This window comes from Struthio camelus, chromosome 2 (genome assembly GCF_040807025.1).
Source record: "Struthio camelus isolate bStrCam1 chromosome 2, bStrCam1.hap1, whole genome shotgun sequence".
Lineage (NCBI taxonomy): Eukaryota > Metazoa > Chordata > Aves > Struthioniformes > Struthionidae > Struthio > Struthio camelus.
The window spans coordinates 37388469-37415997 of record NC_090943.1 but is presented as its reverse complement, the minus strand read 5'-3'; the positions used below and the strand labels follow the sequence as shown (position 1 = coordinate 37415997).

The 27529-nt window shown below is 41.3% G+C and overlaps 2 protein-coding genes across 5 annotated transcripts in view; one reads left to right on the top strand and one right to left on the bottom strand.

The window, feature by feature from the left end:
- The window catches only part of IGF2BP3 (insulin like growth factor 2 mRNA binding protein 3), a 122778-nt gene extending 109526 nt beyond the window's left edge, over positions 1-13252 (top strand). For all 4 annotated transcript variants that reach the window (XM_068935109.1, XM_068935108.1, XM_068935111.1 and 1 more), the window contains 5 exons: positions 189-308; positions 4526-4600; positions 8314-8445; positions 9613-9726; positions 10649-13252. In XM_068935109.1, the coding sequence (XP_068791210.1) occupies positions 189-308; positions 4526-4600; positions 8314-8445; positions 9613-9726; positions 10649-10750 (543 nt within the window). In that variant the 3' untranslated portion in view covers positions 10751-13252. The remainder of the gene's footprint in view (positions 1-188; positions 309-4525; positions 4601-8313; positions 8446-9612; positions 9727-10648) is intronic.
- A 3456-nt stretch (positions 13253-16708) lies between these two features.
- MALSU1 (mitochondrial assembly of ribosomal large subunit 1) lies at positions 16709-23983 on the bottom strand. Its single transcript, XM_068932651.1, is given in 5 exon segments — positions 16709-16894; positions 16896-17038; positions 18466-18547; positions 21633-21811; positions 23806-23983. Coding segments are annotated over 5 exon segments (621 nt in total). The 3' UTR covers positions 16709-16855.
- Positions 23984-27529: the final 3546 nt, after the last annotated feature.

Sequence of the window (27529 nt, the reverse complement as noted above, 5' to 3'; positions counted from 1 at the left end):
GATTGTCCTTTCATGTTCTGTGAATTTTAGGATTTTCAGGAAAAGCCAGACCTTTAATATTCAGACTTCACAGGGCATCATAAGATTTCCCCCTCATTTCCATGCATGCTTGTTCCATACCAGTTTTCCTGTCAGTCTGATTCATAATGTTCAAAAACATTCACTGCATATTTCCTTCTTCCCCACAGCAACAGCCCGAGTCTGAGACTGTTCATCTGTTCATCCCAGCCTTGGCAGTTGGAGCTATTATTGGCAAGCAGGGACAGCACATCAAACAACTTTCTCGTTTTGCAGGCGCATCTATTAAGGTATTATTACACTGACTAACTTTCTGTCTATTTTATATGACACTTTCAGCAAGTTTGCACAAGCAGGATTTTTGTGAACGTCCTCCCCCACTCTGTGCATAGAATGTGAGGTGATAAATGGTGCATTTGTTTATAAATCATCTTTTAATCTTCCTTGAGACAAGATAATTATGGAAGCATGTTTTCAAATGTCTCCTGAGGTGTGAAATATAAGCTGCAAAGAAAACTACTTTGGTGGTCCCAATTTCTTAGAAACAGACTTAAGTCTTAATGATGCAGTGTTTAAAGGCTTTCTTCTTGCATTTGGCAAAGTGAAAATTGGCTAGGTAAATTCCCCTTCTGAAAACAAACGCCAGGCAAAGTCTCTGACTACTGTGATCTGTCTTGCTCCGTTTCAAATGGATGAGTCTGGGACATTAAGCTCTGGTGGCTCCGTTCTGAGATACTGTCTGTTTTAAAGTCACTCAAGTATTCTCAGTCCCTGGGTCAATCTATTCTTTAGCATCATGTTTACCTTGGCACCGTGGTTTAACATCCAGCAGCTTGTTTAGCTGTTTGTGTGTTGACCACCTACCTCAATGCAGATGAGAACAAGATGGTTTGCAGTAGTTGAACTAACAGAAGGATAATTTTGAATTCAGTCTAATTTGGTGAAATCTCAGACTGCTCCTTGGCTGCATGTAGGGGTTAACCAGTGTGGTTGTGTCCTTGGCTTGTAGGAAGGCAGGAGCTGGTAATGCCATGGTAAGTGCAAGGAAGGAGTGCTTTCTCTTCCAGATCCTTGGGTTTTTTTCCTGTGAATAGTCAGTTCTGCTATTCTGTGCTGTAAAGATACTGTTTTGACTTAAATCGCTAATAGCGTTCTAAAGTGCAGTTTGTAGTTCTGTTATATTCCATTAGACTGACATCATCCTGCACAAGTGGTGCAGAATTTTCTAGTATCTGGAAGGGTGGCAGTCGGTACTTGGGGCCTCCTTAATGAGTGCTGTGGAGCAGGTATCTGCCAAAATCTAGAGGCGTTCAGGGACAGGGGAGCTGGGTATGGTGAAGCCATGGAGGCTTGGCTTGTCCTGGAAGGTGTTCATCCTAATAGTGCGCTGCAAAACAAGTGGGGAACCCTGATGAATAAATCTTGTGTGGTTTGCTGAGCACTGATCAATCTACTGGCCAGTTAACCAACTGGCATACTGCCAATCCCATCCTTTATTAAGCAATGCATTAAATAATTGAGTTACACAACACAGATGATTTACATTAGTAGAGCACTGGGATCAGATTTTTGGTGGAAGGAACGGAAGGACGTGCTAGGTGTTGGTGTGGGGGATGTTTGTGTTTTTGGTGGTAGGGGTGGTTTTGTTTTTTATCAAATCTTCCTTGTACTGGGGTGTGCATTCCATAGCCTATTATCTATAGATTAAGTGGTATACGAAAGGTACTGCTAGGTTGAGAGAGAAATGTGAAGTAACCTGGACCTCTGAGAACCAGTCCAAACTAGTTGGTCCTTGGAAGACAGTTCAGTGGAAAGGGAGTTCCCCATGTTTCTCACGCATCTGGCTAACAGTGGCCTCAGGCTTCCTCTACTGGCTGGCACCCCTCTACCCAACGCATTTAACATATCTGTGTTAATTGAAATTCAGTTTAAAAGTTTGTTAAAGCTCTGGTCTTCTGCTCCTTCATTAAGAATAAAGTCATAAGATTTAACTCTACTTCCACAAAAATCTCTAACAGAACTGTACAGAATAGGGTATGCTTGCTAAATATTGAAACTGCGGATTTCATGTCAGATATCAATTAGAATAAAAATATAATTTCAGCTGTAATCTGGTCCAACAACATGGAGCAGCAGTCTTGGTTTTTGTCCGAGAATAAGTTTTTCATATGACAGTTGTTTCCAACTTACTTAAAACTACTAAACATCCTTCATGTTGACCACCTGTCCTTCATGGAATCTTTATCATAACTTTTGAGCAAAATAATAAATTATGAATCATTAAGGAATCGGTGGTTTTGGCTAAAAGTTGGAAGGAGTGCTGTTTGACTAACTTGCCAGACTGGTAATCGTACTTTGCTCTGTGTAGTGAAAGAAGTAAGTCTCTGTGCGTGGCTTTCTGAATTTGTTTCGAGTTGTGTACAAAATAGTTGCCTATGAAAACATTTAACATCCATATGAATTTTCCTTTGTGCTCATGCTGAGCTTTGTAGATCTGATGAAACTAGGTTAGCAGTAAAATAAGACTAAATGCATTGCAGCTGTGTAGGGGTTCTGCATAAGGCTGTGGTGTCCAGTCTGTCGTTACAGAGCTGCACATGGCTATCGATGAGCTGAGATGTGTTCCTGTGCTGGGTTTCTTGCTTGGGCAGCGCAGGTTTGGCAGGGGCTTTCAAGTAGATGAAATAATTTGACGAAGGAGCTCTGAGGCAGAGGTTTGTGAACTGCTTGCCCGCCTCGCACCAGAGTGCTGGGACCTGCTGGGATCCACTGGCCTCTCCTGCTGGAGCACCTCTTCCTGTCTCTGAAGGAGTTGGGATGGGTGCTACAGGTTTTGGATATATTAAATACTTGGGCTGTGACTCAGTATGGAAGACTAGTTTTTCAGTTAGGAATGTAAATTTATTTCTCTCCTAAGTTAAAAATTCACCACTCAGATAATACTTGTGTGTATATAACCTCTCCTTCCAAGAGCAGACGTACAAAATTAGCACTGAAGTCTCTTAAATGGCCCCTTCAGACATTTAAATGCAGTTAGTAGTATGTGTTTCTTTCATAGCCCTCAGCTATGTTTTACTCCAGCTGTTGAGAAGAGAACAGGACGTGCTAAGATAAAAGCAAAGCAAGAAATGGCCCAGAACACTTAAAAGATGTGTATGTTTTTAAAAAAAAAAAAAAAAAAAAAGAGCAGTGAGACTTGATAGAAAATTTTTTTCCTAAAATTTCAATAAAAGAGCAGGTGTTCACTAAGAAAACACGAGGTAACTGAGAGGAAAAACCGCAAGGTTCATTTTACTTGAATGGAAATTGTCAGGTTGAGCTCTGTTCAGTCAGCTGACTGCAAGTGGTCCTTGCAATTTTGCACCTCTAAAATATTTGTATGTTCCAAGTAACGAATGGATTTAGTCTCTTCTTGCTCTTACGACAACATTGTGTTCTGGTGTTTTAGTAAATGTACTGCTGTAAAATGAATGCCTCCTTATATATAGTCAATTAGAAAGCAGAAATCATATGAAAAATAAATATGCTAACCAAGTAACTAGTGTGTAGTGTGTTCTCCATCTTAGAATACAATATGAATAATTATATAAACTGTGGTTAGCGAAATTCTTTAGTGACAGTGATACATGGTGACTGGTAATTTGTCTGAAATAAACTACAGCTGTTAAATATGAAAAACATCCCTGTGCCAACAGCTAAGATGAAATCCTGTAGTGTTTAATATATTGCCCATTCAACAGTGGCTATGTAATAGTAGATGCAACAATGGAAATGTCAGTTGTGATTAAAAAAAAAAAAAAAAAGAGGGAGGGGGGGAATTCATACAGAGTGTCAGAGGCTAGTTTGAATTATTTAATGCCTGTGGAGTCTGAGAACAACACCCACAGAAATCTTACTTTTGTGGTGACGTGACCTGCTAGAGACCCTACAGGTGTGTCTGTCTCAACTCTGGAACTTAATTTTCATTTGGGACACACATATGTCTGTAGATGCAAAACAACTGGAAGCTGCAAACTTATCTTCCAGCATGGATGAATATTTCGGATATGATCAGTTCAGTTACAACTGTAAAGTGACCCTCTGCTTTCAGGGAGACAGATGCGAAATTTGGCTAATGGGCACAGCTTGTTAAAAGACTGTTTAGGTTAGCAGGTAAGGATAAGAATCTCCGTCTATTAACTAGACTTGTTTTTTGAAAACTACATGTCTTGCATCACTCATAGCCACATGAAAATTGCTGTGGGATTTTGCCATCTGCAGATGTGTAGCTCTGCCTTTAATTTCCAGTAGTAAATTTGCTTATGGTTTAGCCAGTTTCTACATATTTCATTATAGCTAATTAATGCACTTTAAAGAGAACAAGCTCGTCGTGACTGAAGTGTAATGCTGCTACTGTAGCGAATAACTTTTCACTCTTGAACAGAATGTGAGACTGAAATAGGGAGGAGGAGGCTTTAAACTATTCCTCCAAAAGACAGCTACCAAAAGCTATGTTTATCTGTTCCAGATTGCCCCTGCTGAAGGACCAGATGCCAAGCTGAGAATGGTTATCATCACTGGACCTCCAGAAGCTCAGTTCAAGGTACAACGTATAAAAACTTGTCAATCTGTAGTGGCCTTTGGGCTGTAAAGGACTGTGGTGAAAATGAAATTCTTGGTTCTGAGTACCATTTTATTCAGAATTTTAGTAAATACTTGATTTTTGGTTTCCTTCTGCCAAAAGGAATCTGGTATGAATATGTGAGTAATACAGTATCATCAGAGGCCATGTTCTGCTTGCCTTAAAGCTGGTAGGAGTTTTATATAAGGTAGAATAGAGTCTAGCATGAAAATATAACCATACTGCATTCCTAATTTTCCCTGTAGTCTGAGCGTAATAGTTCAGTCTTTCTAGTCTATCATAATGTATGCAGCCATTTAGTCCATTTAATTGAAATAACAAAGCTGACAAGATGAGAGAGTGAGTCTCCCCAGGTTACTGTTGTGTGCCAGATGGCAAATGCTTTTTGGGTGGCTCTGCGGATAAGTGCAAGGTTTCTCATTGTATTTACACTCGAACTACATGGAGATACTCCAACCTGATTATCCTGTTTTTTTGTGCAAAACAAGTTGTGGAGTGGCCTTCTGCCTTAAGTGCTAAGGGATAAATGTAGCTACCCCAAAAGGAGTTGGTCACGTTAGGAGTAATGCAGATGATTCTGTGCAGCAGCCCAGTTTCATCATAGATGAGGCCCGGAGCAGATAGGAAGTCACTTGAGAGTTCATGTCCTGGCATTACTTTCTTGTCTGTTCTCATTTTTATAGCTTTGTATAGTTTGCTTCAGGGCATCTTGCAAGAAGCAGGTGTAGAAACTTCAGGCATATCTAGAATCAGTTTCATGAATGCCTTTAGGAGTTTTGAAGAAGTATCAGGGCAGGTATTTTGCAGTGGTAATAGTGATCCAGTTGAATTTGGGATTATTGCTCATTTGGAAGTCTTACCGTATCGATTTGAAAGGCTATTGAGTGCATAGTGTAACTTAGAAGCTCTACTTGCTTGAGGTTTTCTGTGCCCTCATGGGCTTGGCCATGCATGGCCCACATATGGGGCACTCGTGTGCTCTGGGAGTAGCTCATGGGCGGATTCTGGCTACCTTTTCCTTCCCCCAGATATCAGTGAACTTATCCTCAAGCAGTAGCAGGATTTGGGCACCCCTTATGCTGATTTTCATGTAGGCCAAGTCATTCTCAAGCTTCCTACCTAGGGTAGCCCCTGGACTTCCACAGACCAGTCCTCTGTCAGCCACTGCTCCCAAACCTGGATAAAGCAAGGAAGAAATTTCCTCCTGTTTTTTAGCCCCCGCTTTGGCTAAAACCACATCAGTCGGTCACTTCTGTGCACTTCTTTGCTTGCATTTGCAAAGCAGAATCAACGTATTGGCACAACCGATGCACCTGAGAGGGCTGGTCTTGTGGAGGAGGAATTACCCTTGGGGCTCCCTTCAGCTCCAGCCTACGTCAGCTTTTGTTACCCTTTTGAGCAACATCCTCTTGCCTGAGATGGGCAGAGGCAGAGTCCAGACCTTTCTTTTATCACCCCTGTTGTCCGAAGGCGGTCAGGCCCACGCTTCAGTAAGGCTGTCCTTAAGCTCTGTTCAAGTGTCTTCTCCATCTTTGAGCACAGGCTATCGCTTGTTAGACAACAAGAGTGTGTAATCTTTGTGCGCAGGAGCTCGGGGAAGGAATGGTTACTGTTTGGAGGAGCAACTGCTTCTCGGAGAGGTAGCATCAGCACAGAACCCGAGTTTGGCACCCTTTCCCCTTGACATTGCATGCTGCTGTCTGAACCCTATCAGTGGTAGCTGCAGTGGATGCACCCCTTTCCTCTGCAGCTGCAGTAGCCTGAGGAGGTTGCAGAGTTAAGGGCCCCTTACTGGCAAGGGAACTGGAAGAAGGTGGAGAATATACCACCACCTACAGCTTCGGCTGTAGTGCTCCGTAGAGTTTAGACATACCTGTGACACTGGTATTTGGAGAGGATCATGTTGCCTCGGAGCTGGGACACATGCACTAGAAGTGGAGTGCAGTGTAGACAGCATATTTCAGCCACTGTTTTACAGTAAAGGAGCTACAACCCATTTAAGCCGAATTTCTTCATCCTTCGAGACTTTTTCAAGAGTTGAGATCACAGACCTATTTCCAACACTTGAAACCTTTTTAAAAATAACACCCTGCCTAGCATTATAATCCAGGAGTGATGCAATACTCTTTTCCTATAGTACCTCTCTCCCACTGAGCCCCACAGCCTGAGCAGGTTGTCAGAGGTGTTACGCGCATGAAATATATTTTGGTTGAAATAAAAATGGGCGCGCTGTTGTCTTTCTCTTGTAACGAATTTGGAAATAGTTTTGGAGTCCTCAGCAGCTCAAGACCACGGTTTGGAGCAGCATCTTATCTGCTCTTGGCAAACCCTTTTGCCAGGGTTGAAAGTTTCTTCTGAAGCAGGATGTCACTGGTCCTAGGGCTGTTGATGGTGCCAGCATGCAGTATTTGTACTGAGCTGTTGTATGGCTTTTTAGATAGTCCTTTGCTTTGCTGGAAGGGACAGCTTTTCTCCTATGTGACAGGATAATAGCTTCTTCCCACCACCTACAGTATCCCACTGCCAAAGGCAAAGCCATGCACTGCAGACTTTTTTTCCGTACTGTTCAGGTGGAGTCTGACTTAGGAAAGTACTGAGTACTCCAAGGTCACAAAACGTCTTTGTTCTTACCCGTTTTAGGGTAGTGTGGACTTGTTTGGGCTTGAGGAAAAGTTAAGGGTAAAATAAGCTGCTAGTTGTTATATCATGTAATCTTTTTGGACTTTCCATGTTGCGTTGCAGTGGTGCCATGTAAGATGGTTGCATTTAGGGGGCATGCAGTGACAGGGCTGGTGAGTGTGTGATTTAAACAAGGCAATAAAGAATCTGAACCAGAAAAGCTCTGTGGTCATAGGCTTATATTCCTTGCAGAGCATCTCTCTTCAATGTCAGGACGGAATTGTTCTTTCGATACTTCTAGGATATGCAAAGAGCAGAAGATCTGATGTATCATTTCTTAAGAATTTGCTGGTGAATGGCAAGAAAGGAAAAAAATAAATGCCTTATAAAAGGATGGGGGAGAGAGAGAAGGAGAGATATCAGTGAGATTCAGCAGCTAGTCTCAGTGGGTGTTCTTCTTGCTACCTGGCACTTGTATGTTCCCCCTGCCCAGAACAGGGAGCTGCCTGTTAAAGTAACACTTGTTCCCAGAGTGCCGTTTAGATCTATGCAGATTTAATTTTCGACCTTAGAAAATTGAGCAAGTTCTGATATCTTTTTTTTTAACCAAATGTTGTAACTGAATGTAAAAGTATGCAGTTTGTTGTAAATGAGGTCTTTATCTCATGACTTATTTTAGCATCCTTGAAAGAATATATTTTTCAACTAATTAACTTCATTCTGTGCTCCTGGTAGTGTGTTTAAAAAAATAAAATTAAAAAAATCAGCCACACAGTTCTCCTTCTCTCCATTGCTCTTTACCCCTACTGAGAGGTAACAATTTCTTTTAAAAGCAGTATTTCACTGAAAAGCAGAATAATAATTATCTCTAAGTTGTTCCTTGATAACCTGTTTTGTCATATAGTCGGTACAAAGACTTTTAGAAACATAGCTATTGTATTTATTAAGGAAAACTTTTTATCAAGGTTGTGTATTGAGTTCTACTTTCTTTGGAATTTTTAAAAAGTTAACTAGATTTTAATAAGCACATTGTTTAACTGAAAATATTTTTGCAGGCTCAAGGGAGAATCTATGGAAAACTTAAAGAAGAAAATTTCTTTGGACCTAAAGAAGAAGTGAAACTCGAGGCTCATATAAAAGTGCCATCCTATGCTGCTGGTAGAGTTATTGGTAAAGGAGGCAAAACAGTAAGTACCTAAAGTAAAAACTTCTAGAGTCGTTCAGTTATGTTTTCCTATTTAAGTGTGTATATACCTATAAAGGTTAAATATGTAGCTAATTAGTAGCTAATCCTATGAAGTTACATTGAAGCTGGTGCTGTTTTCCTAATTGTGAATGTTAAATTTTCCTTTCTACTAGCCCCAAATTAAGAGGAGTCAACCTCATAGAATGCTTTATTTCATAAAAAGAAATTGTCTAATAAATAATCCCAGTCAGATCTGCAGAGCCTCTATTAATAGAAATACAGTTCTTCCATTTAGAATTAATATGTTTCCACTTAAGACCTGCTTCTGTGAACCTTTCCTTATGTCAATTTTTGCAAAGATGTCATTGATCTTACCTGGTCAAAATTATACCCAATGCGTACAAAGGTGACATTTCTGGCCAAAACTGAGTGAAAGCATAACTTCTGAATAAATGGTAGAAAATTGAATTTTGGATGTTTTGGGCATCTTCAGAACTCCGTATACAACAAAAAAAACTGCTTTGTTTTAAGCATGATGACATCCTTTTGCTCAGTTTGCCACATAAAATAACATCACTGAGATATTAAATCCTGCAAATGTGCTGGTTCTCCTTGAGTATTTTTATATGCTTTTAAGTCAGGAGCTAGCTGATACTAGATGGGACAAAGATCCTGCTTATCTGTATCTAAAAACGTGACAGTTTATAGGCTACTGAAAATAATTTGGACGTTTCTCATTGTTCTATTCAGAGTTCTCTATCTTATGTAGGCTTTTCAAGGAAAAACAAACATTTGGCAATTTTTTTCTTCCCTCTGTTATACATGACATGAGTTTTCTGACCTTAAACTTGTAAACTCAACTGTAAACTGGCATCTCTCTGCTTTAAGTGATGTATTTAACACCTCCTGTGTGTTGCTTTTAGAGTCTTCAAAGCACTTTTACAGACTGGAGAAGTTTATGCTAATTTATGTTAGAGAGACAAGCGGCTCATCTTGCAAAATACACTGCTGGACAAGGATGCTTTCTGTTGTGTGCTGTTTAACGCTCTAAATTAAGAGGATGCTGTTTCTGTGCTCAGCAGCTCTTGATCTTTGAGGCTTGGTTGTTGTAGGATATTTGTTTCTTTTAAATTACTTAATTTTTCTGACTTCTACTATCTGTTTATAGGTAAATGAGCTTCAAAACTTGACAAGTGCAGAAGTTGTAGTCCCTCGTGACCAGACACCTGATGAAAATGATCAGGTGGTTGTGAAAATAACTGGTCACTTCTATGCATGCCAGGTAGGAGGGACTGGAATGATGTTTTGTATTATCTTGATGTTTCCGGGATCTGTCTTCTATATCCACTTACAGAGCCAAGGGATGGAAGACCTGTACTCAGGATATAGAAAGCGCTGCTTGCCCGGGTTCTATAATTGTCTTGCTGAAATAAACTTTCCTCATACCTATGAGGAAAGACTTTTATAGCAATATAGCACTCATATATGTAAAACAAACTTTTTTTTGGCATGTCTTCTGTTAGTATGTTTAGGCTTTGGGAGATATGGACAAATCGCGTATGTATGTGCATTTCTTCCCAAATACTGTGAGATGGCTTATCCCTCTTTCACCTCAGTTTCAGTCTGGTCACAGCTTAGGTTTTCTTTGAGGGTTGTAACGGGGCCGATCTGTTGATTTAGTATCATAAAGAAAAGGATCCCTTCCCCTACTTAATTTTTAGTTCAGATTGATTCCTTTGTTGTTCTGCTGTAGGTGACTTGTAGTTCAGAAATTAGATGGGAGTGCAGATAAGTCCTGCAAGACTGAACCTTATGGGTTCTCCAGTGTGTCTGCTGCCCAATAGAAGAGGAGTAGTTCTTATGAAATATTAGTAGGAATAAAATGGAGGTAGCCTGAAATATCCATTAGTCAGCCTTCAGTAAATGTTAGTAGTCATCTTCCTATGTTTATGATCCCCATGTTTTAGGTGAGGAAAACTGACCATGCAGGCAGTTATGGTAGGTGGGAAAAGAAGAGAAGTTAAAAATTAAGTCATGCATTACAACTAACCCAAGCATATTCTACCTCATGAGTCATCTGTTGATAGTACAAAATTAGTTACTCCAGATCTGTATCCCAGGAGCATCTATAAAGTCTTTTGTAAATAGCAGTAGCTGCAGCCTGGCAACATCATGGATTGTTTCTTTTTCTTTATATCCTTCAGCTTGCTCAGAGAAAAATTCAGGAAATACTGGCTCAGGTAAGAAGGCAGCAGCAACAGCAAAAAACATTGCAAAGTGGACAGCCTCAGCCAAGACGAAAATAAAGGTTTAGGAAATGGCCCATCAGAGACAGATGCCAGACCAAAGACAGACTGTGCAACAGAGAGACGGGTGGCGAGCACCCGTTGAAGTTATATGCAGAAGATCCACCAAGCCAATCACCTGTTCGAGGACCAGGCAACCGTTGAACGCTGTCTCTGAGAATGTATTCTTTAGGCTCTCTCAAACTTTTGAAACCCAGCTTTAAAATAAGGACCCCTTCACTTCCCTTTTGTTCTATTCTCACAATTTAACATAAACTTGTTAGTCTTTTTTATTGTTCTTATTATTCCCCAACAATTTTAGAACTTGGTTTAATGAAGCTTTCTCTTCTGAGTTCACTGGTTTAAAAAAAAAAAAAAAAGGCATTGCTCTTATAGGTCCAGTTACAAAAAAAAGAAACACATTTGGAGGGTGGGATTGTGGGTGGGCTAGGGTTAGAGCAAGGGTATTGACAAGAGTTTAAGTGTTAGTCCCAGTGTTGAAACAAGTGGCATTTTTTAAAAAAGAATTTGGTTGCATTTTTACATAACACTGCCATGAATAACCTAAGGGAAGTGTTGAATGGTGTTGGCCAGGGCATAAAAAGATAAATATGCATTTTACTAAACTACCTCAGGCATTTAGTACCTCAATGAGAAATTGTTCCTTTTTTGCTTTTTTTTTTGGTATTTTGTATACTTTATAAAGCTAATAGTTCTTGAGCATTTTATTTTTTTAAAAAAAAATTAAAATTTGATCAGCCACCAGCCAGGAGTACTACAGAGTTATCGGGAAAAAAATATAGTAGAGCACTTCTAGCTGCTGGCTGATGGGAGTAAGGTGGATATAAAAAAAACATAGCCTCAGATTTTCTGAGGGCTTCAACACCATCATTTGTTTAAAAAAAATTCAGTGAATGTTCAAAAGATAGTGAATGATGCCAACATTCTGATAGCAGCAATGCCGTTTAGTTTTCTTTTAAGATGGGATGAAAAAGTTTGTGACGGTACTTTTTTGGGAACAGGACAAGGAAGTGATGGCAAGAGGCTGGGGTTGGGGGAAAAATTTAGAAGGCTGCAAGAGGCTGAATTTTTTTTTTTTGTGCTACTTGATTGAATGCATGAACCCTTTGTGCCTTTGACCATCACTACCTAATAATGCTACATTTAACCATTTGCAGCCCATTTGGACTTTGCCATTTTGTTCAAAGAGCAAGCTTCATCTTCAGTTTGATAGAACACTCGATCTGCGGGAGCGTTTCTGAGGCCACGAGGGTCTCTGCTGTCTGCAGATCACATCATACTGCTTTCAGTTACCACAATGGGGGAAGGTCAAACAGTGTTTGATCACATTGAAAGATAATGAAAGGCTAAGTTTACATATCCAGCCGCTGTTATGGGCCACACTAAGCCACTTTGAAGGTTTTAAAAACTATTACAAGAAAAAAACAAAACAAAACAACCACCTCTCTAGCCTGGCTTATAATAGATGCAGCAGGATTTATGCACGTTCTGCAACCAACCATTAGAGAATAAAAAAAATGTCAAAAGGCAGGGATAACAGGAAAGTTACCAAATTTTTTAATTTCCGAATGTAATTTGAATGATGATTGTGGTAATAGTGACACATTCAAGTTTCTACAATAAACTTCAGTCTACCTCAGTTTAAAAAAAAAAAAAAAATGTGGCAACACATGGTGCATAAAGACTGCTGTGTGTGTGTGTGTGCGCGTGCGCGCCTGTATGTGTGTGGTCGACAGAGCCATGCTATTACCTCTGAACCTTTTTTTGTGATGTTTTTGTGCATGAGATGATCAGAATCACCATGCTGCACTGATTTGAGGGGCACAACGAGCAAAAACATTTGTTTCATCATTTTGTTATCTACCTCTTAGGTTCATGTTGAAATAGAGGCATTACTACATAGACTAGATAATTTTCCCAAAGATCATTGTTGTACAGATTAGATAATTTTGAAAATGGTCTGAAGTGTTTTTTCCTGCATCTCTTCTTTACTAATTGGTTTAAAAACCAGACTTATGTTGTAGTTTTAGCAGAGAAAAATGAGTTTCTTTTCCTTTTTTGACAGTGACCTTCATCTAGCCTTTAGGATAATTTTTTTTGTCTTACAATGAATTTAAAATTACTGAAGTATGAAAAGTCATAGCATTTTAATTTTTGTTGAGGCTTAAGTCAGTCTGACGTTCCTTTCTTAACATTTGAGAAGGATTTGACTTCATTATTTTTCATAAATTTACTTTACAAATAGGCGCTGCATTTACATCTGCTGATTTAAATACTGTCATCTCTCTTAAATTTCTAGACTTAGTATGGTAAATCATGTTTTTATTTTCAATTGAGACTTGGTAATTTGGAGTATTCGGGAATAGCTAGAAAGTAAATACTGTAAATGATTTCAGTATCCACGAAGTATGGATCATTTTTCATCTGTAATGTGCCCCCCAATGCAGCTCCACTTGCCAGATGCCTCTGAATGGAATAAAGAGTTTAACTCCTATCATCAGATACAGTTGTGTGTTGTTTTCTTAAGCTCATGAGGCATAGTGACTGACTGTTCTAAGCATTTATGTTGCTTTGATCAAGTTGTTCATGGTTTTCTGTCCGTAATAGTAACTGGATAAGGGTCAACAGGCACCAACATGTATTCCAGAGCTGCTTGGGCATCCTGCAGCCAGGTTAAGATGTTTGCACTTCCCAATAAGACCAATAACTTTTGTGGCTTATAACCAGTCTTTTCCCTTTCATATAACACTGCTGTATAGCCTGTAGTACAACCCATAGTTCATGGTTCCAGTTTTACTGAGATGACAGGCTGGTTTGCTTTGGAAAGGCTGTGTTCGACAGTTTGAATTTGCAGCAGATTTGAAGTGAGATCCAAGCTGTTCACCTGTAAACTCTTTTTGGGCTGCTTTTTACCCAGTCTTTACTCACTGTGGTGAAGCTTGGCCCTAGAAACTTGGCTAGGCAGACCCTGTCACAGCAGTGAGCAAATGTGGCAATCTGAATCTCGCTTCTACCACCACCACCATCCGTGCACCAATTGCCAGTAAGGTGGTATCTCTTCTCGACTTAGGTCCCCATAAATGTAATTGGGAATTGAAATGAGAATAGATGTTTAAAGCAAAACCCTTTAGGGCAAGGGGGAATTGGGAAAGGAAGAGGTGATCGTGAATAAAACCATTCTGTATCTTTTAAAGAGGAGTGGAAAACCAGATTACTGTTTGCTTTCCAAACTATTGCACCTTCTCACCTATCTTCACAGCACATCTCATCTATTGGGACCAAGTAGCAAAAAAAGGGAATTGAAGAAGCAATCTCTGTGGAAGGTACTTGTGTATGGTATTGCATTTCACAGGGAACTCTACTTCTCCTGTGCCAATATTGAGCTACCTTCTAAGATGTGACATCCCTGCCATTTGAGCAACATAAGTTAAGCCTTCCTCTGTATCGCTGGAGCATTTGTGATAGCTGAAACCCCCAATTGTTTGAGCATTTGCTTAATCATGATGCTTTCAGTTGCTTCTAACCTTCCAAAGCGCTTATTCTTAAGCTGCAATTTCAAAGGCATGTGCTCTTTGTGTTAGTTTCTATTAAATGAAGCATGTATACTGTGCAGTACAGCATGGTCTCAACATGGTTCTAGGGCATGGGGTTTTTAAACTAACATGAAATTGTGGAGTAAGTGTTCAAGCTGCATCAGAGATGCTAGCTCGATTGGTGGACACAACCACTGCTGCATAACTTAAGTTTACTCAAATGCAGTGCAAGACATTGGTGATATAGTGACAAAAGTTCTAGACTAATAGTTGTGTCTTCTGTTCATCCTATCACCAAGGGCTCCTGCAAACAGGCCACAGTTGCATGTAGCTCTGTAGAGGAGGGCTGCATGTGCAATCAATAGACCCTTTGGACCAACTGCTTGCTTTTTTTTTTTTTTTTTTTTTTTTAAAAACACAAACCTGACACCATTCCCAAATATTTCCCTTCCAAAAGGGCTTTAAACCTGTAGTGTAGTGATCAGCCAGAATGTACTTGTTAATTCCTAGGGCCCAGCTCTTAGAGGGTCAGGCCAAAGGCTCACTGCATCAGGCACATCTGGCTGGAGCATTGGCAGTAACCTGGCAAAGAACATAACAGCTTCTGTTAAACTGGGGGTGATGAAGCTCTTTTTTTCCTGAGCTGGAAATGCAGATACTCAATAGCAACTAGTGGATCTTTCCTGATGCTTTCACTCAACTCCCTTTCACACTGTGCTCTGGCAGTAAATTCAGCTGTACTTTTTCACATTTTACTGCTTTTTGTCCACTCATTTGATTTTTTTTGTCTTGTCTTACAGACTCTATCATCCCTTTCCAGTTGTAAGAGTCCTGTTGGTTCACATGGAAGCTGTTCCATATTTCTTGCTGTTCTTCTCTGGAAGAGAAGTTTAATCTGTAGAACTATCTGCTGATTTTTATCAAAGAAAAGATTAATTCAGAGCAGTTATTCCTGATAGAGGCTAGACACACCAGGACAACATGACAGATCTGAAATACCAGAGCGAGCTTGCTTGCTTGCTTGTTTGTTTGTTTAAAAAAAATCTTCTAAACCATAAGTAATTCTTGAGTATTATAAAAAACAAATAGTGGTCAAGCCTCTTAGTTTAGTATAGTGTAACCCAGAAGTTGCCAAGAAATGGCTATGCACTCAATACATAAAATAAAGGCAACAGCATAAAAAAATCTGATTTGTGAAAGGGAAGTGAGTTACATTTTTATATATATATATTTTTTATATATATAAAAGTTGGACACCTCAAGTGATTGAGAGAAAAATCCACATTGTAAGGACTGCTACTTACTGACTTTTTAAAAGAAAACAATTGTGGGTAGTCTGTATTGGTAAAACATGTTAGCATTTCAACAGCCATTTTAACTTATGAACCATCCCATGGTCACAGGATGACAATTCAGCTGCTTTTCTCCCTACGTGGTACAGGTACAACTTTATGCAATGTTTGTCACTAATCAGTGGCTCATATTTTGATTTTTGTCTATCAATCATGTATGTTATTTTTTTAAGGGCTCTGCTGCCCTTAGGATAAGACCACTTACTGCCTGCACATGTTTCAAATGGCACTGCCTTCACCAGCTCCAAGAGCTTGTTTTACCTACAAGCAAGTGTTGTGACAATCCTGAAGCTCTTCTAACAGGATGCTAGAAGGTGCAGCAGTCAGTTTACTATGAACACTGCACAATGACTTCTGAAAGTGCTGAACTGTGCCTCAGCAGCAAGTAATGGTCAGTGATAAAGCACTTCCTCTAGAACTACTTCCCCCCGCTTCAAAGGACCAGACAGTTTACAGTGCCAAAGCATGTTGCCTCAGTGTCCTTTTCCAGAAATTAGGTGAGAGGTAAAGTAGGAGGGAGGCTGGCTGCACACTTAGGCTGAACTGAATGTTTTAACATGAAGGCAAGGAGTTGAAGCTTGAATTTTGTTTTGTTTTTCTTTAATTAGAAATAGGCTGGCCTTGGCCGAAGAACTGAATTACTGTTCTGTTAACTCAAGATACATTCATTTGTCACTGCTGCTGCTCTTGGCTTTTCCATGCTCAGTAGTACCAGTCTGTTTTCCCTCTTCCTTCAGCTCAAACAGAGCATGATCTGCTTCATCATGACCAGAAGCAACTGACCTAATGCAAAAAGTTTTTACCTAAGCCATGCTGTCCCAGGTAGTGCTTCATCTTGCAGCACTCAGACTTTTTGCAGGAATGGTACCTCATGTGCACCATTATTGCAGGAGGACCTTTCAATGATACTAGAAAAACAATCATTGGAGGGGCCGAGATTGAGTTTGAGGATAAGTAGCTTAAGTAGCTGCTGCTGCCCCACTATTCTCACTGCAACCACCATTGAGGCAGTGACTCCACAAAGAAGTTTCCTTACGATTTGATTCCTTCCTTATGATAAAATCTGATCACTTTAGTACCTTGCTCAGGAACTCACATAGGCACATCCAATAAAACCTACTGTTTTGTGACTGTTAAGTCAGTAATCACACTATGTGTCTCTCAGAGGTCTGTGAAGGCATGCTCATTTAGCTTTCCATTTGGACAACTCAGTAGCTGCATTAAGTTCTTGTTGCAAGACAATGATCACTGCTGTTGGGGAGTGAGTCCAAGTATAAAGTCTTCTGGCAGTGACTGTGGAGTCATCGCTGCTAACTGGTCATCATAGGAATGGAGGGTCCATAGCTTTTCCAATTCATAAGTCTCTCGTGTCTCAGGGAGCATGAAATGCATCACTATACTACCTGCACAGAACAGAAATTCACAATAAATAAACAGTAGCAGATGGCGTGGGAGTCCTTCATAGCACAGTTCTGGGCAATGAATTAGGCAAGTCAAACATACTCAGCTACAGGTTTTAACTTAATATTGGGTGATAAGTATACTTATTCTAGCAACCTATCAGCAGTGCAGCTCAGCGCACGTCATTAAGTGAGTGATGCGTAAAACGCTACCACATTTCCAGCTGCACAAAAAGTCCAAGTCCCGCACCCCAATTCTGGCCAGATATGACAGGTAAGCTGACAGAGGGCTCTTAAGCTGCTGACTCCAGTTCCTAAAGCGAGCTAGGAATCAAGCCATTCCTTCAAAAGACTCCAAAAATACAGCCAAAAACACAAGGGCAGTACTCTGGTTTAAACTGAAACCGCATCACAAGATTCCAGACCAAAGAAAACTTACAACTTCTAGGGGACAGAAAAAAGTACACTGAAAGAAATTTTACTTGAAAGAGCACCCTCCCTAAGGTTACTTATGACAACCTTTCAGCTTTCCTGTATTAGCAACAACGTTCAGCTATAGCCATGAATTTTTCCATAGGTCTGTTGCTCACACTTCTCAGATTTTTTTTTTTTTTTATAAAGAAGAAAGTGTGAACTTTGACTTAGCCTCACCTCCTTATTGCAGTAAGATTTTTCTTGTAGGGTTACTATTGTGTGTGCAGAATAAGCGAAAAGAAAGTTAACCCCAGTACACTCTTCCAATGTACTTTTTCTAGTATTGCCCTAAATTTCAATTGAGTTTCAGTTAGAATAATCAAAATCATTGAAAGTGACGTGACTGAGGCTTAATGTCACTGGCTGCACTGCCTTCTCACCCACCTATGCTCGCTCACTTGCTTATACTTAAGCCAAAACATAAATCTAGAGGGTGAGATTCTAGAGGTGGCAGTGAAGGAGTAATGCGCTTTGAAAGTAAAGCCTCTTATGCTTGTGTGGAGAGTTTCACTCTCCTGGAACAAAGAATTAAACTCAGTTTCTTTAGGACTGTGGTTTTACCCAGTGTCATGATATGGCATGAACAGTGGAAGAGTTTCGGTTCATTATTAGGAGAGCATATGAGACACGCATATACACGCCCTGGGATTATATAAACTTTAGAAAATTGGCTGAGATAGGCTTCCTCTTTCCACTACTGCATTTTCAATTTATTAAGACCCGTTTTAGCCACTGAAGAGTAAGTACAGCTTTCTTCTCAATGCTAGTGATCTTCGGTGAAGATTAATGCAGTTATCTATCTCAGTGAGTTCAAGCAACAGTAACAACTGGAATTCTGAAACAGCAGAGTACTGTCAACTCTCCCGGTGTGAGCAGCCAGGGCTCACGCTGCGAGACTTCCTTCAACACAGAGCTTACGCAGAACTTGGTTGCTGGTCAGATTCACAAATATTTACCAAAATCAATGCACAGCCAGTCATCTGTCTCTTTCCCTTCAATGTGAGCATGAGGATCATTTTCTTCTTTCTGATGCTTATACTGAGAGAGAGAAGCAACAGCAGAACATTAAATATTTCACATTTATTTAAAAGTAGTCAAACTGAACAGATAAGCTGGACTTTGTCAGGTTGTCTAGAGTTGGTTTAAGTCTGAAATGGGCTAGATGACTACTTAATGCTGGGTCTGTGGTCTATACAAGAAGAGGAATATGTATTGCACTTGCAGCTCCAGAGAGTAAGTCTGGATTGCTCAATAAGATTTAGTATCAGATCTGACGTTGCAACGCTCAGAATTCCCACACAGTTAATTTTAAGTGTCTGTTTTTTTCAAAATAATTTTGAATACAGTTGCTTAGCAATGAAGTCTTTCAGCTATGGGTTCCCCATGATTGCCTGTATCACCAAGTTCCGTTTCCTTTCAGGTAGATTTAGCTGTTGTTTTACATCGGCTAGTTAAGGATGCAGGAATGGAGATGCCCAGCTTATCTTCTCCTGAAAGGGAAGGGAAACAAGTCTGGACCCATGACGCAAGGAAGACATTCAAACAAGCCTCCTGCCTTTTGAAAGTATGCTCTGAACGTTGACTGCAAGACAGGTATACCAGCTCCACGTTTTACAAGGAAGTATGACAGGCATGAACATTTCCAAGCTACAAACCCCTGTGAGAGAGGGGAGAGAACACCTCGAAGCAGGACTGGAAAAGCTTAGGTGGGGCAAGGCAGTTGCCCATACAACATGCTGGCTTTTGCGGATTGCCAGTTAGAGATGCCCAACTCTTCCTGCCTAGTACATAAAAAACCCAAGTGCCTACCAGGGCTGGAGAAATTTGACAAATAGAGGCTTAAGCACTGTCCCTTTTAGATCTGGCCTTAGCCTACTTGCTTCATTAGGAGAAGCACCAAGAGGTGAGTGAAGTCAGCTGAGTTTTCACATAGCTCCTTATTCAAATACCTCATTTCTAGTTTAAGCAGCCTATCAAAAAAATACGGAAAGCTTTTTAAGCTGTAAGTAAAAACTCTCCAACATTTATTTCAGCCCTAAATTGCTGGAGCACAAGGACACAGAGAGTGAAACTGCATGGCTCTAACAGTCCTTCCTGCCTTGAAAGACAAAATAAAAAAAAAAAAAACACTGAGAGTCTACTAGCATGGCTGGCTAGGAAGCGAGTCCTACTTCACTGGGAAAGCAATTATCACAAAATGCAACTGTTTCTCATTGTTTCCACACAATGCTAGCTGCTGGACAATAGCCTGAACTTGCACAACTACAACAGAGAAGAACATCACCTAATACAATTAAGAAGTAGTTCTCTCTTTCCTTCTTTCTTTAAGACCAGGTATGAGATACCTTTAAAAGGAGGTAATCACAAAACACTCTCTGAAATTTTGCTTAAAATATCAGACAGTCCAGCACATACTGCCATCAACTATGTATTCAAGGTTGGAAAGGCTGATCCCTCATACAAGTTTTCTTCAGCAATATCTTTAAAGGCTCTTTAATGGTGAAAAAACTGTAATAAAGCTAAATGTTATTTTCTTGTCCTAACACGAAATAAGATAGAAAGGGGTAAGCAGTAGTTGTAACTCTGCCATTTAAAAGCTTCTGGCAGAAAACTGGGAAGGCCTCCTGCTACACAGGAGCATCTCTGCCTTTTAGTGTCAGTAAATCATCCATTACAATAACACTGCAATAGTAACCTAGCCAGCTGCCTAATAGTTCTCCCCAGCACCTACTCTGCTTTATGTCTTAGGCTTCAGTTTCCTTTTTGCCTGGAAGACTTTCAATTCTAGACAACCTCAGCCCCATTCCTGAGTACCCGGCCAAGTACTTGGCTTCCCAGTTTCTCAGGACGTGCACAAGAGAGGATCCCATATCCACGGGCTCTGCCCTTGCAAAAAGAGATGTTCTTACAGCCAGCAGAGGGAGCAGCCAGTTGCAGCACAGGCATATTTTTGCAGGGTGGGTGTAGAAAAGCAGGTATTCACTGATCTCTCCTAGTCTAGGGGAGGCAGAAGGCTGCTGATTTAAGAGTAGGAGTTTATGCAAATAACAGAATACATATTAAGCACCTATGTTTAGTATATTCAAATCACCCGAATAAATAAAACTTTCAATCTGAAGCAAAACTTTTGTTTGCAAAGATGAATCAATTCCTGCAGAATGCAAGAACTCCTCCCCCCAGCTGCTCAGAAAGGCCCTGAAAAGCAATACTATCTTTTTTCTCCCCCTTTAAGTCTCAGAGCTGAAACCAACAGGACCAGAAGGAAGAAAGTAAAACCAAGAGCCAGCCAAAGCAGGGCACAGGAAGGGAAAGAAAAGGCACGAAGAGAAGGCAAGTTACAAGCTAACAGCGTGGATAGCTGAATGAGAATGGGGATAGTCGTATTCCTCTGACTGCACTTATAAACAGCCAGCTCGCTCTTTCCTGGCCATAGCTTCTGCCTGCCCTGTGTCAGGTCTTTATTGCTAAACTCCACCTGTGTTTTTGTCCTGGCCTCTACTCCTGTCCTGAAAAGCTTACACGCTTTCAAGGCCAAACAGTGCAACAGTTCAATGCAAGGATGGCTGTTGCTGCTGCTTTCCCTTTCCTTCTAGATGTGCACAAAACTCAATCCATGGAGCCAACATGACAAACACGTCTTATGGTGCCTGTTATTTAAACACCAGTTTGCTTTAGCAAACCCACGAGGGGATCCTCTGCCTTGCAACATGCAGTCTTTCTTCTGGCCTTAAAAATCCATGAGAACCTGGAAGTTTTAGGGACTACGGTCTGAGAACAGTCAGGTTAAGATATTTTGAACCGAGCAGGAATAGCTAGAAAGTTTGCTGCACTGAAGAGAAAAAGTGGACATGCGTGGCCACCATTACTGTTTCACATCACCAGTACAGATTCTCATTCCAACCACCAAACTGTGTTACTGTCATCGCTGTTCTAAACACAGAGAGGTGCGTTTTTAAAACATACTCTCTACGTTTTGCTAATGGCATGGCACAAGGATACTAATGTTTCACCTTGCCTGGTATATCACTACACATGCAAGTCTCGGGAAAGTAATTTCACAACTTAAGCTTCCAACTGAAACTGCTCCCAAAAACCTAAAGGGAGTAGGGGGCAACCGTCTTACCATTTTCAGTATGTAATGTGCCATTGCGTGGAGATGTCGTGTTGACGATCCACTCACAATTATAAAATAATTGCAGTATTTTATTTCTGGAGGTACCTGGATGACACAAATGTCTTTAGCATTTTCTTGCCTCAGCAGAGCTACAACAAAGTCAATGTTGAACTTGGAAAGAGCATCATCTGGAATAGACCAAAACAAACAAACAAAATAATTGAACAGTTGTAATTTCCCTTCTTAATTCCAAAAATAAAGCACTTAAATGTTACTAAAGAAGCAAAACAGCAATGAAGTAATTAGAGCCCAAGCTAGCCACTCACTACCGAGTCTGGTTTGATGCTGACAATGAAATATGAACTGCAGATTTTTAAAACCCATTCAAAGTTGAGAACAAAGCACTCTTCTGGTAAATAATACTCTATTATTACATATTGGTTATTTATACAGTACTCATATTATCCTACACAATTTTTCAGCAGTGAGCAAACACTCAAGATTCCTTTATGTAACTTATTTCCTGCTGTTAATATGTATCAGAGTCAATACTATCACCAGATATTTGACAGTTGAGATGAATGAAGCCTAAGTACTTCAAAAGACATACATGTTAAGCATATTAAAAATATTTCAGAACAATGCTTGTCAACAGGTGATAATCTGTGGTGATGAAAGCACTCTAAGAACTTAAGTAGATGAAATCAATACAGAAAACAGACCAGATGTGATGCTGCGCGTGAAGATAAGCAATTCCACACTGAGTAAAGCCACTTCTCCTTCTCCTCTGCCCAGTTCAGCCATACAGAAGTACGGTAGCGTAGTCAAAGCTTTAGTCTCTCACCAATTTAAGCAAGGCAGCTTAGAAACTATTCAGTCAGTGCAACTACTTCTACTCACACTGTGAAATCAGTTTATTTCCAATTGCGTCTGATTAGGTAAATACAACTTGCATGCATACTTAAGGCATAATTTAAATCTGTCTGCAATACACACCTGCCACTATAAAGTGAACACTGGTGCAAAGCAAGCATCAGTGCAAAGCCAAGCTCACATTTACTAATACAAAGAAAAGCCAAACAAAGGAATAATAGCTATATATAATTATATGCATGAACAGGGATATGAAATTGGATCAGATGTCTGTAAAACAAAGCCTTTGAGCTTACGGACTTATGCACTCTTTTGCCTTTTGCTGTGGTCACACATGCAGAAAATTAGCAGTGGCCACAGCTTCTCCAGACACAGCGGTTACAAAAGTTAAATATTTGTCTGGTAGCCACATGCGAAGTCTCTAGTGCCTACTCTAGAGAATAAAAGCTCTAAACAACCCTGGGCACGCTCTGCCACGCTGCATGTTATGGTCAGGTCTACGCTAGGAAAGATTTGTGGAACAGCTACAACAACAAACCACCACAGCACAAACAAAGCTTGTATCAGCCACCGTGCTAGTAAAACTGTACCTATGTAAGAAAACTGCTTTGAGCACACATGGAAGGAACACACCTCCAACTCAGTAGCACTAGCCTCACAAAACCTACTCTGGACAACAGCCACCGACTTGTTACCTTCAAGTGGGATTTCGGGGAACACGGTAGTTTAGCAGAAGCACTGTGACGCCGGGGTCTGTGGCCCCGCTACATAACCACAGTTACTTTTTCTGTTAAGCAGCCACAAGGATCCTTCTGCAGCTGCAGAATCAGAATCTACGTACTGAGGATGAGTTTTATTTTCTTTTTTGCGGCAGTATATTTTATGACAGTATTTCACAGAGCTGGAGAGCACAGGGCTTTCAGTTCAGCTGCCTTGCTGATGCCCCGACTTGCAGTTATTTTTGGACGCGTTAGCAAAACACCTTACCTTCGGCTGAGACTCCACATTACTGAACTTTAAAGTTTAGCAGAATCACCACCTTTAAGGCACTTGACCGGCCACCCATTTACTAAGGGTGAAATAACCCGCTAGATGCAAGCGCTCCCTTTAAAGCTTAGAAAAAGCTCCCGGGAGGATCGCCCGTCTACCGGCGCGCCGCCAAGGGCGGGAGGTCCGGCACGCTTTAACGAGGGAAAATTAAAACAGTTTGGGGGGAACCGGCGAGGACGCGACGGGGCAGCTCCGCTCCCCGCCCGCCGGGGCCGAAGGCAGCCGCGCCCCCCGCCCCCCCGCCCTCGCCGGGCCCTACCTGCCGCCCGGCGCCGCTCCGCCGCCGCCCCCCGCGCCCAGGCCGCGCCGGCTCCGCCGCCCCCCGCGCCGCCCTCGGGGGCAGCCGCGCCGGGGCGCGGGCCCGGGCGCAGAGCGCCCCCCGCCGCGGCGCACAGCGGCCGCAGCAGGCGGCGCCCCCCCAGCACCCGCCGCCACATGCCGCCCAGCCCCGGCGCAGCGCTCCGCGGCCCGCCCCTTCCTGCCTTCCCCCACTGCCATTGGCCAGCGGCACAACCGCCCCCCTCACCTCCATTGGCTTATGGCGCTGTCGGTCACCCAGCCCCTGTGGGGCAGGTTGGGGCGCGTGCGCGGTGGGTGCGCCGCGCTTGCGACCGTTGGTGGCCCGGCGGTGAGGCGAGTCCCGCCGAGCTGCGCCAGCCTCTGCGGCCCGGCCCGGCCCGGCCCGGCTCGTTGGGAGCGCAGTGTTTCTCCCTCACAGGGCACCTCCACTCGCGGTCAAAACCGCGGCTGTCCGAGCCCCGGCGTGAGGGTTTCGGGGGAGGGTTTGGGCTCCAGCCTCGCCTTTCTGGCCCTGCGTTGCACCCCGGCCGTTTTTTTTTTTCCCCTGAGGGGTGTATGTGCTATGAGGCAATAAAACGGGGGGGTGTGGGAGGGAAGGAAGGGGCCTAGACACCGATAGCTACTTGTCTGCTGTTGGGAAACCGGAAAGGAGCAAATACGAAGGACAGGCAGAGCCGTGCAAGCTGTAGTCAGGTATCCGGGTTCAAGCCCTGCTACCCCTCTGAAAGGCTATAGTGCCGTTGAAAAACCTGCATTCAGTTCAAAAGTAGTTCCTTAGTGAATTTTACATTTTTGTAATGCTTCGACGGTGTAACTGTGCAGAGGGTAGTTTTGCTATATTAGTTTTACTGTGGAGAACGTTATCATTAAAAAGTTATGACACAAGTTCAACTCTGTATTTACTGAGTAAAAATAGGTTTCCTTTCACCACCGTTGCCTCTGGAAGATGTTGGCATTTACACTGACAGTAAAAGAGAAGAATTACCGTTCCAACTGCTTTTCTCTCCCTCACTGTGCTGAGTGATTCTGAGGGTGATGATAAAATGATGAGATTAAGACTTGAAGGGAATAATCTTGTCATTTTTTGAACAGCAGAGAGAAGAAAAACTTCAGTTTCAAACAGAATTTGACTGTGCTGTACAAGGCTGGAGGTGTTTAGTTATACCAGCAGATCACAGTGTCTGGTTGTCTCATACATTTAGTTTGATTTTTTCACCATTCCTTTAGGGGGCTGGCGTTTTTTAGCCTTAATTTCAGCTTGAAAACGCTTCTGGTAATAAAAAATGTTAGTGACATCTGATGAAACCCGTGTGCTATAAAAGTGTTCAAAAAAAGGGGGTGGGAACAGAACAAGCTGTTTCAAATAATACTTCAGTTTTGTAAGACATTTTTCAGCCGACTTGTTACCCCAGTTCATGCGTCTGTTTCTCTTGATGACATGTTTCAGAAGATGTTGTCTCGAAAGATGATGTGCATTTCTGATGTCGTTCTTTGATGTTATTTTTCCAAAGGGGGCTGCCTGAAAGCTATCGGTCTTGTAACATTTACTGACGTACATTCACAAATCTGTTGTTTGTTAAGCTGCTATTTCCTTTGAAGGCTATGAAGTTCATTTTTATCCCGATTTATTCTGGAATTGGGTTCCGCAGCATGAGGTTATTGAGAAAATCTAATTACTTCACAGGTTGGTGGTGCCATTGTTCTAAGTACATTTCAAAGGAGACTGCAGAAGCTGGGAGATAACCAACAATAAATACCAGATATGCATAAGTGAACTAAAACTAAGGTGTATCAATTTGTGTTGCCTGGAGGTAGATGCTGTTCTGATCAGCAGTGAGACCACTCACTCATCCAGTTGCTCATTTGACTATATCTGAGACAAAGGGAACATACTATTTAAAATCATTAGATAGTTTATTTGTCAATATAGCAGTCAGGTACCATTGTATAAAGCCAAAGGTGTATGAATTGGAAGTTACACCTGAAAAGGCAAAATCAAATTGTAAAAATGTAATATTCTAACATGATATTTAAAGGAAGATAACGCAAGCTATTCTGTATACTTCGGTTGAAGGACAAAGAAAACCTTAAAGTATGGATGAAAGCTAGTTTCTAACAATAGCATAAGATGTCGCCTTGCTTCTGTTTAATATATAGCCTGCATCATGACTGATGCTAAGCATTACAGCTGCGGTAGACCTACTTTTTTCACACTGCGTTACAGGTAATCCTGAGCTTTTGACTAAGTCCCTGTCAAGCATCAAGCTGGAGCAACACGTACAAACTACACTCCCTCCTATCTTCGGTCTGACTGATAACAAGAGGCCATAAAATTCCGATACTTTCTGCAGGAAAATGCTTTTTATGTTTAAGTCAGAGAATAGTTTTAGATGCCCAGTCATGGTTAGATAATAGGATGAATGGTTATGTATATAGACGGCAGTGTGGTGCTTTTAAAAATATATATCTGAAATGGCCACAAAAGACTTAAAATAATCGGAGAACCTAGAAACAAAAGAAGAAAGGAAGCTACTGAATTTTATAACTAGAGAACCACTCTCACAGGTATGTCACAATGTGAACTTTTTATATTCTCAGACTATTTAAAGGTCTCCATGCACACTAGGGAAATGGTAGCAAAGACTCCATTCAGATTGCAAATGGAGAGCATTTGACAGGTCTACTAAGACATCAATAAAATGCGTTTATGCTTAAATATCTGCTCATGAACTGAGAGCCATATGTATCAGAGATGTTTCAAGTTACAGTAAATAAGCTAAATATATTGAAATGCAGCTCTTCAATGGATTCGGTGTTTAGAAATGGGTTATGTGAAGTCCCCCCCCAGCTTCCAGCTAAAAGTTAATTTCATCTGGAGTATAAACTTCAATGTTAACAGAAAGACTCCTATGGAAAATGGACCATTTAAAGCATTTTGGTCTGTTTTTCTTGTCTCAGTGAACCTTTATAAGAACCTCTTCCCTTCCACAAATAAGAGCTCTCCTATTCATATCATCCAATGATCCAGCCTTCAGCAATTTGCTTCTAGTCTTCCACTCTAAAACCCAACAGTACCAAATTATGAGACTCTATGGCTAGAAGACCAGATCACTTGAGAAAGGCCCCAACACGAGTTTTGTTAACACAAAACTGCAGCTACACTGAACGAGCAAAGGCGCATTGATTTTGTAGAGTTTTACAGTTTCTAAGCTGAATCATGCAAAAGCAGAAACTGGAGCATATTGTTTCATTTACCATGGGACTAAGTAGTCAAAGTGAGAGTGGATGGAGAAACAAGCGGAAACCAGTGTCTCTTCACAGCATGAGATAAATGGAAAGAGAAGGGAAAAAACACACTCTGCTCTGGGAGTCAAATGCTAATGCTGTTAGGACCCTCATTCTGCTGACGCTTGTTCTTGGATAACAACATGTTTGCTCTCTGGGGAGTGGTGGTGCCAATCCAATGTCTCAAGACCAGTGGAAACAACAGGAAACAAAGCCATCTAGATACAATCGACAATTGCATGTAGAAATTTTACGTGGGACTCGGACTAAAAGTTTAGGCTGGGGAGAGCCATGCAGGTGGGCCTTATCAATCTGTTGTTTGGGTGTCCATGATCTAGATTATAATGAGACTTGTATGTTACTTCCCACAGCGATGTCTACAGTCCAAACTGAATGTG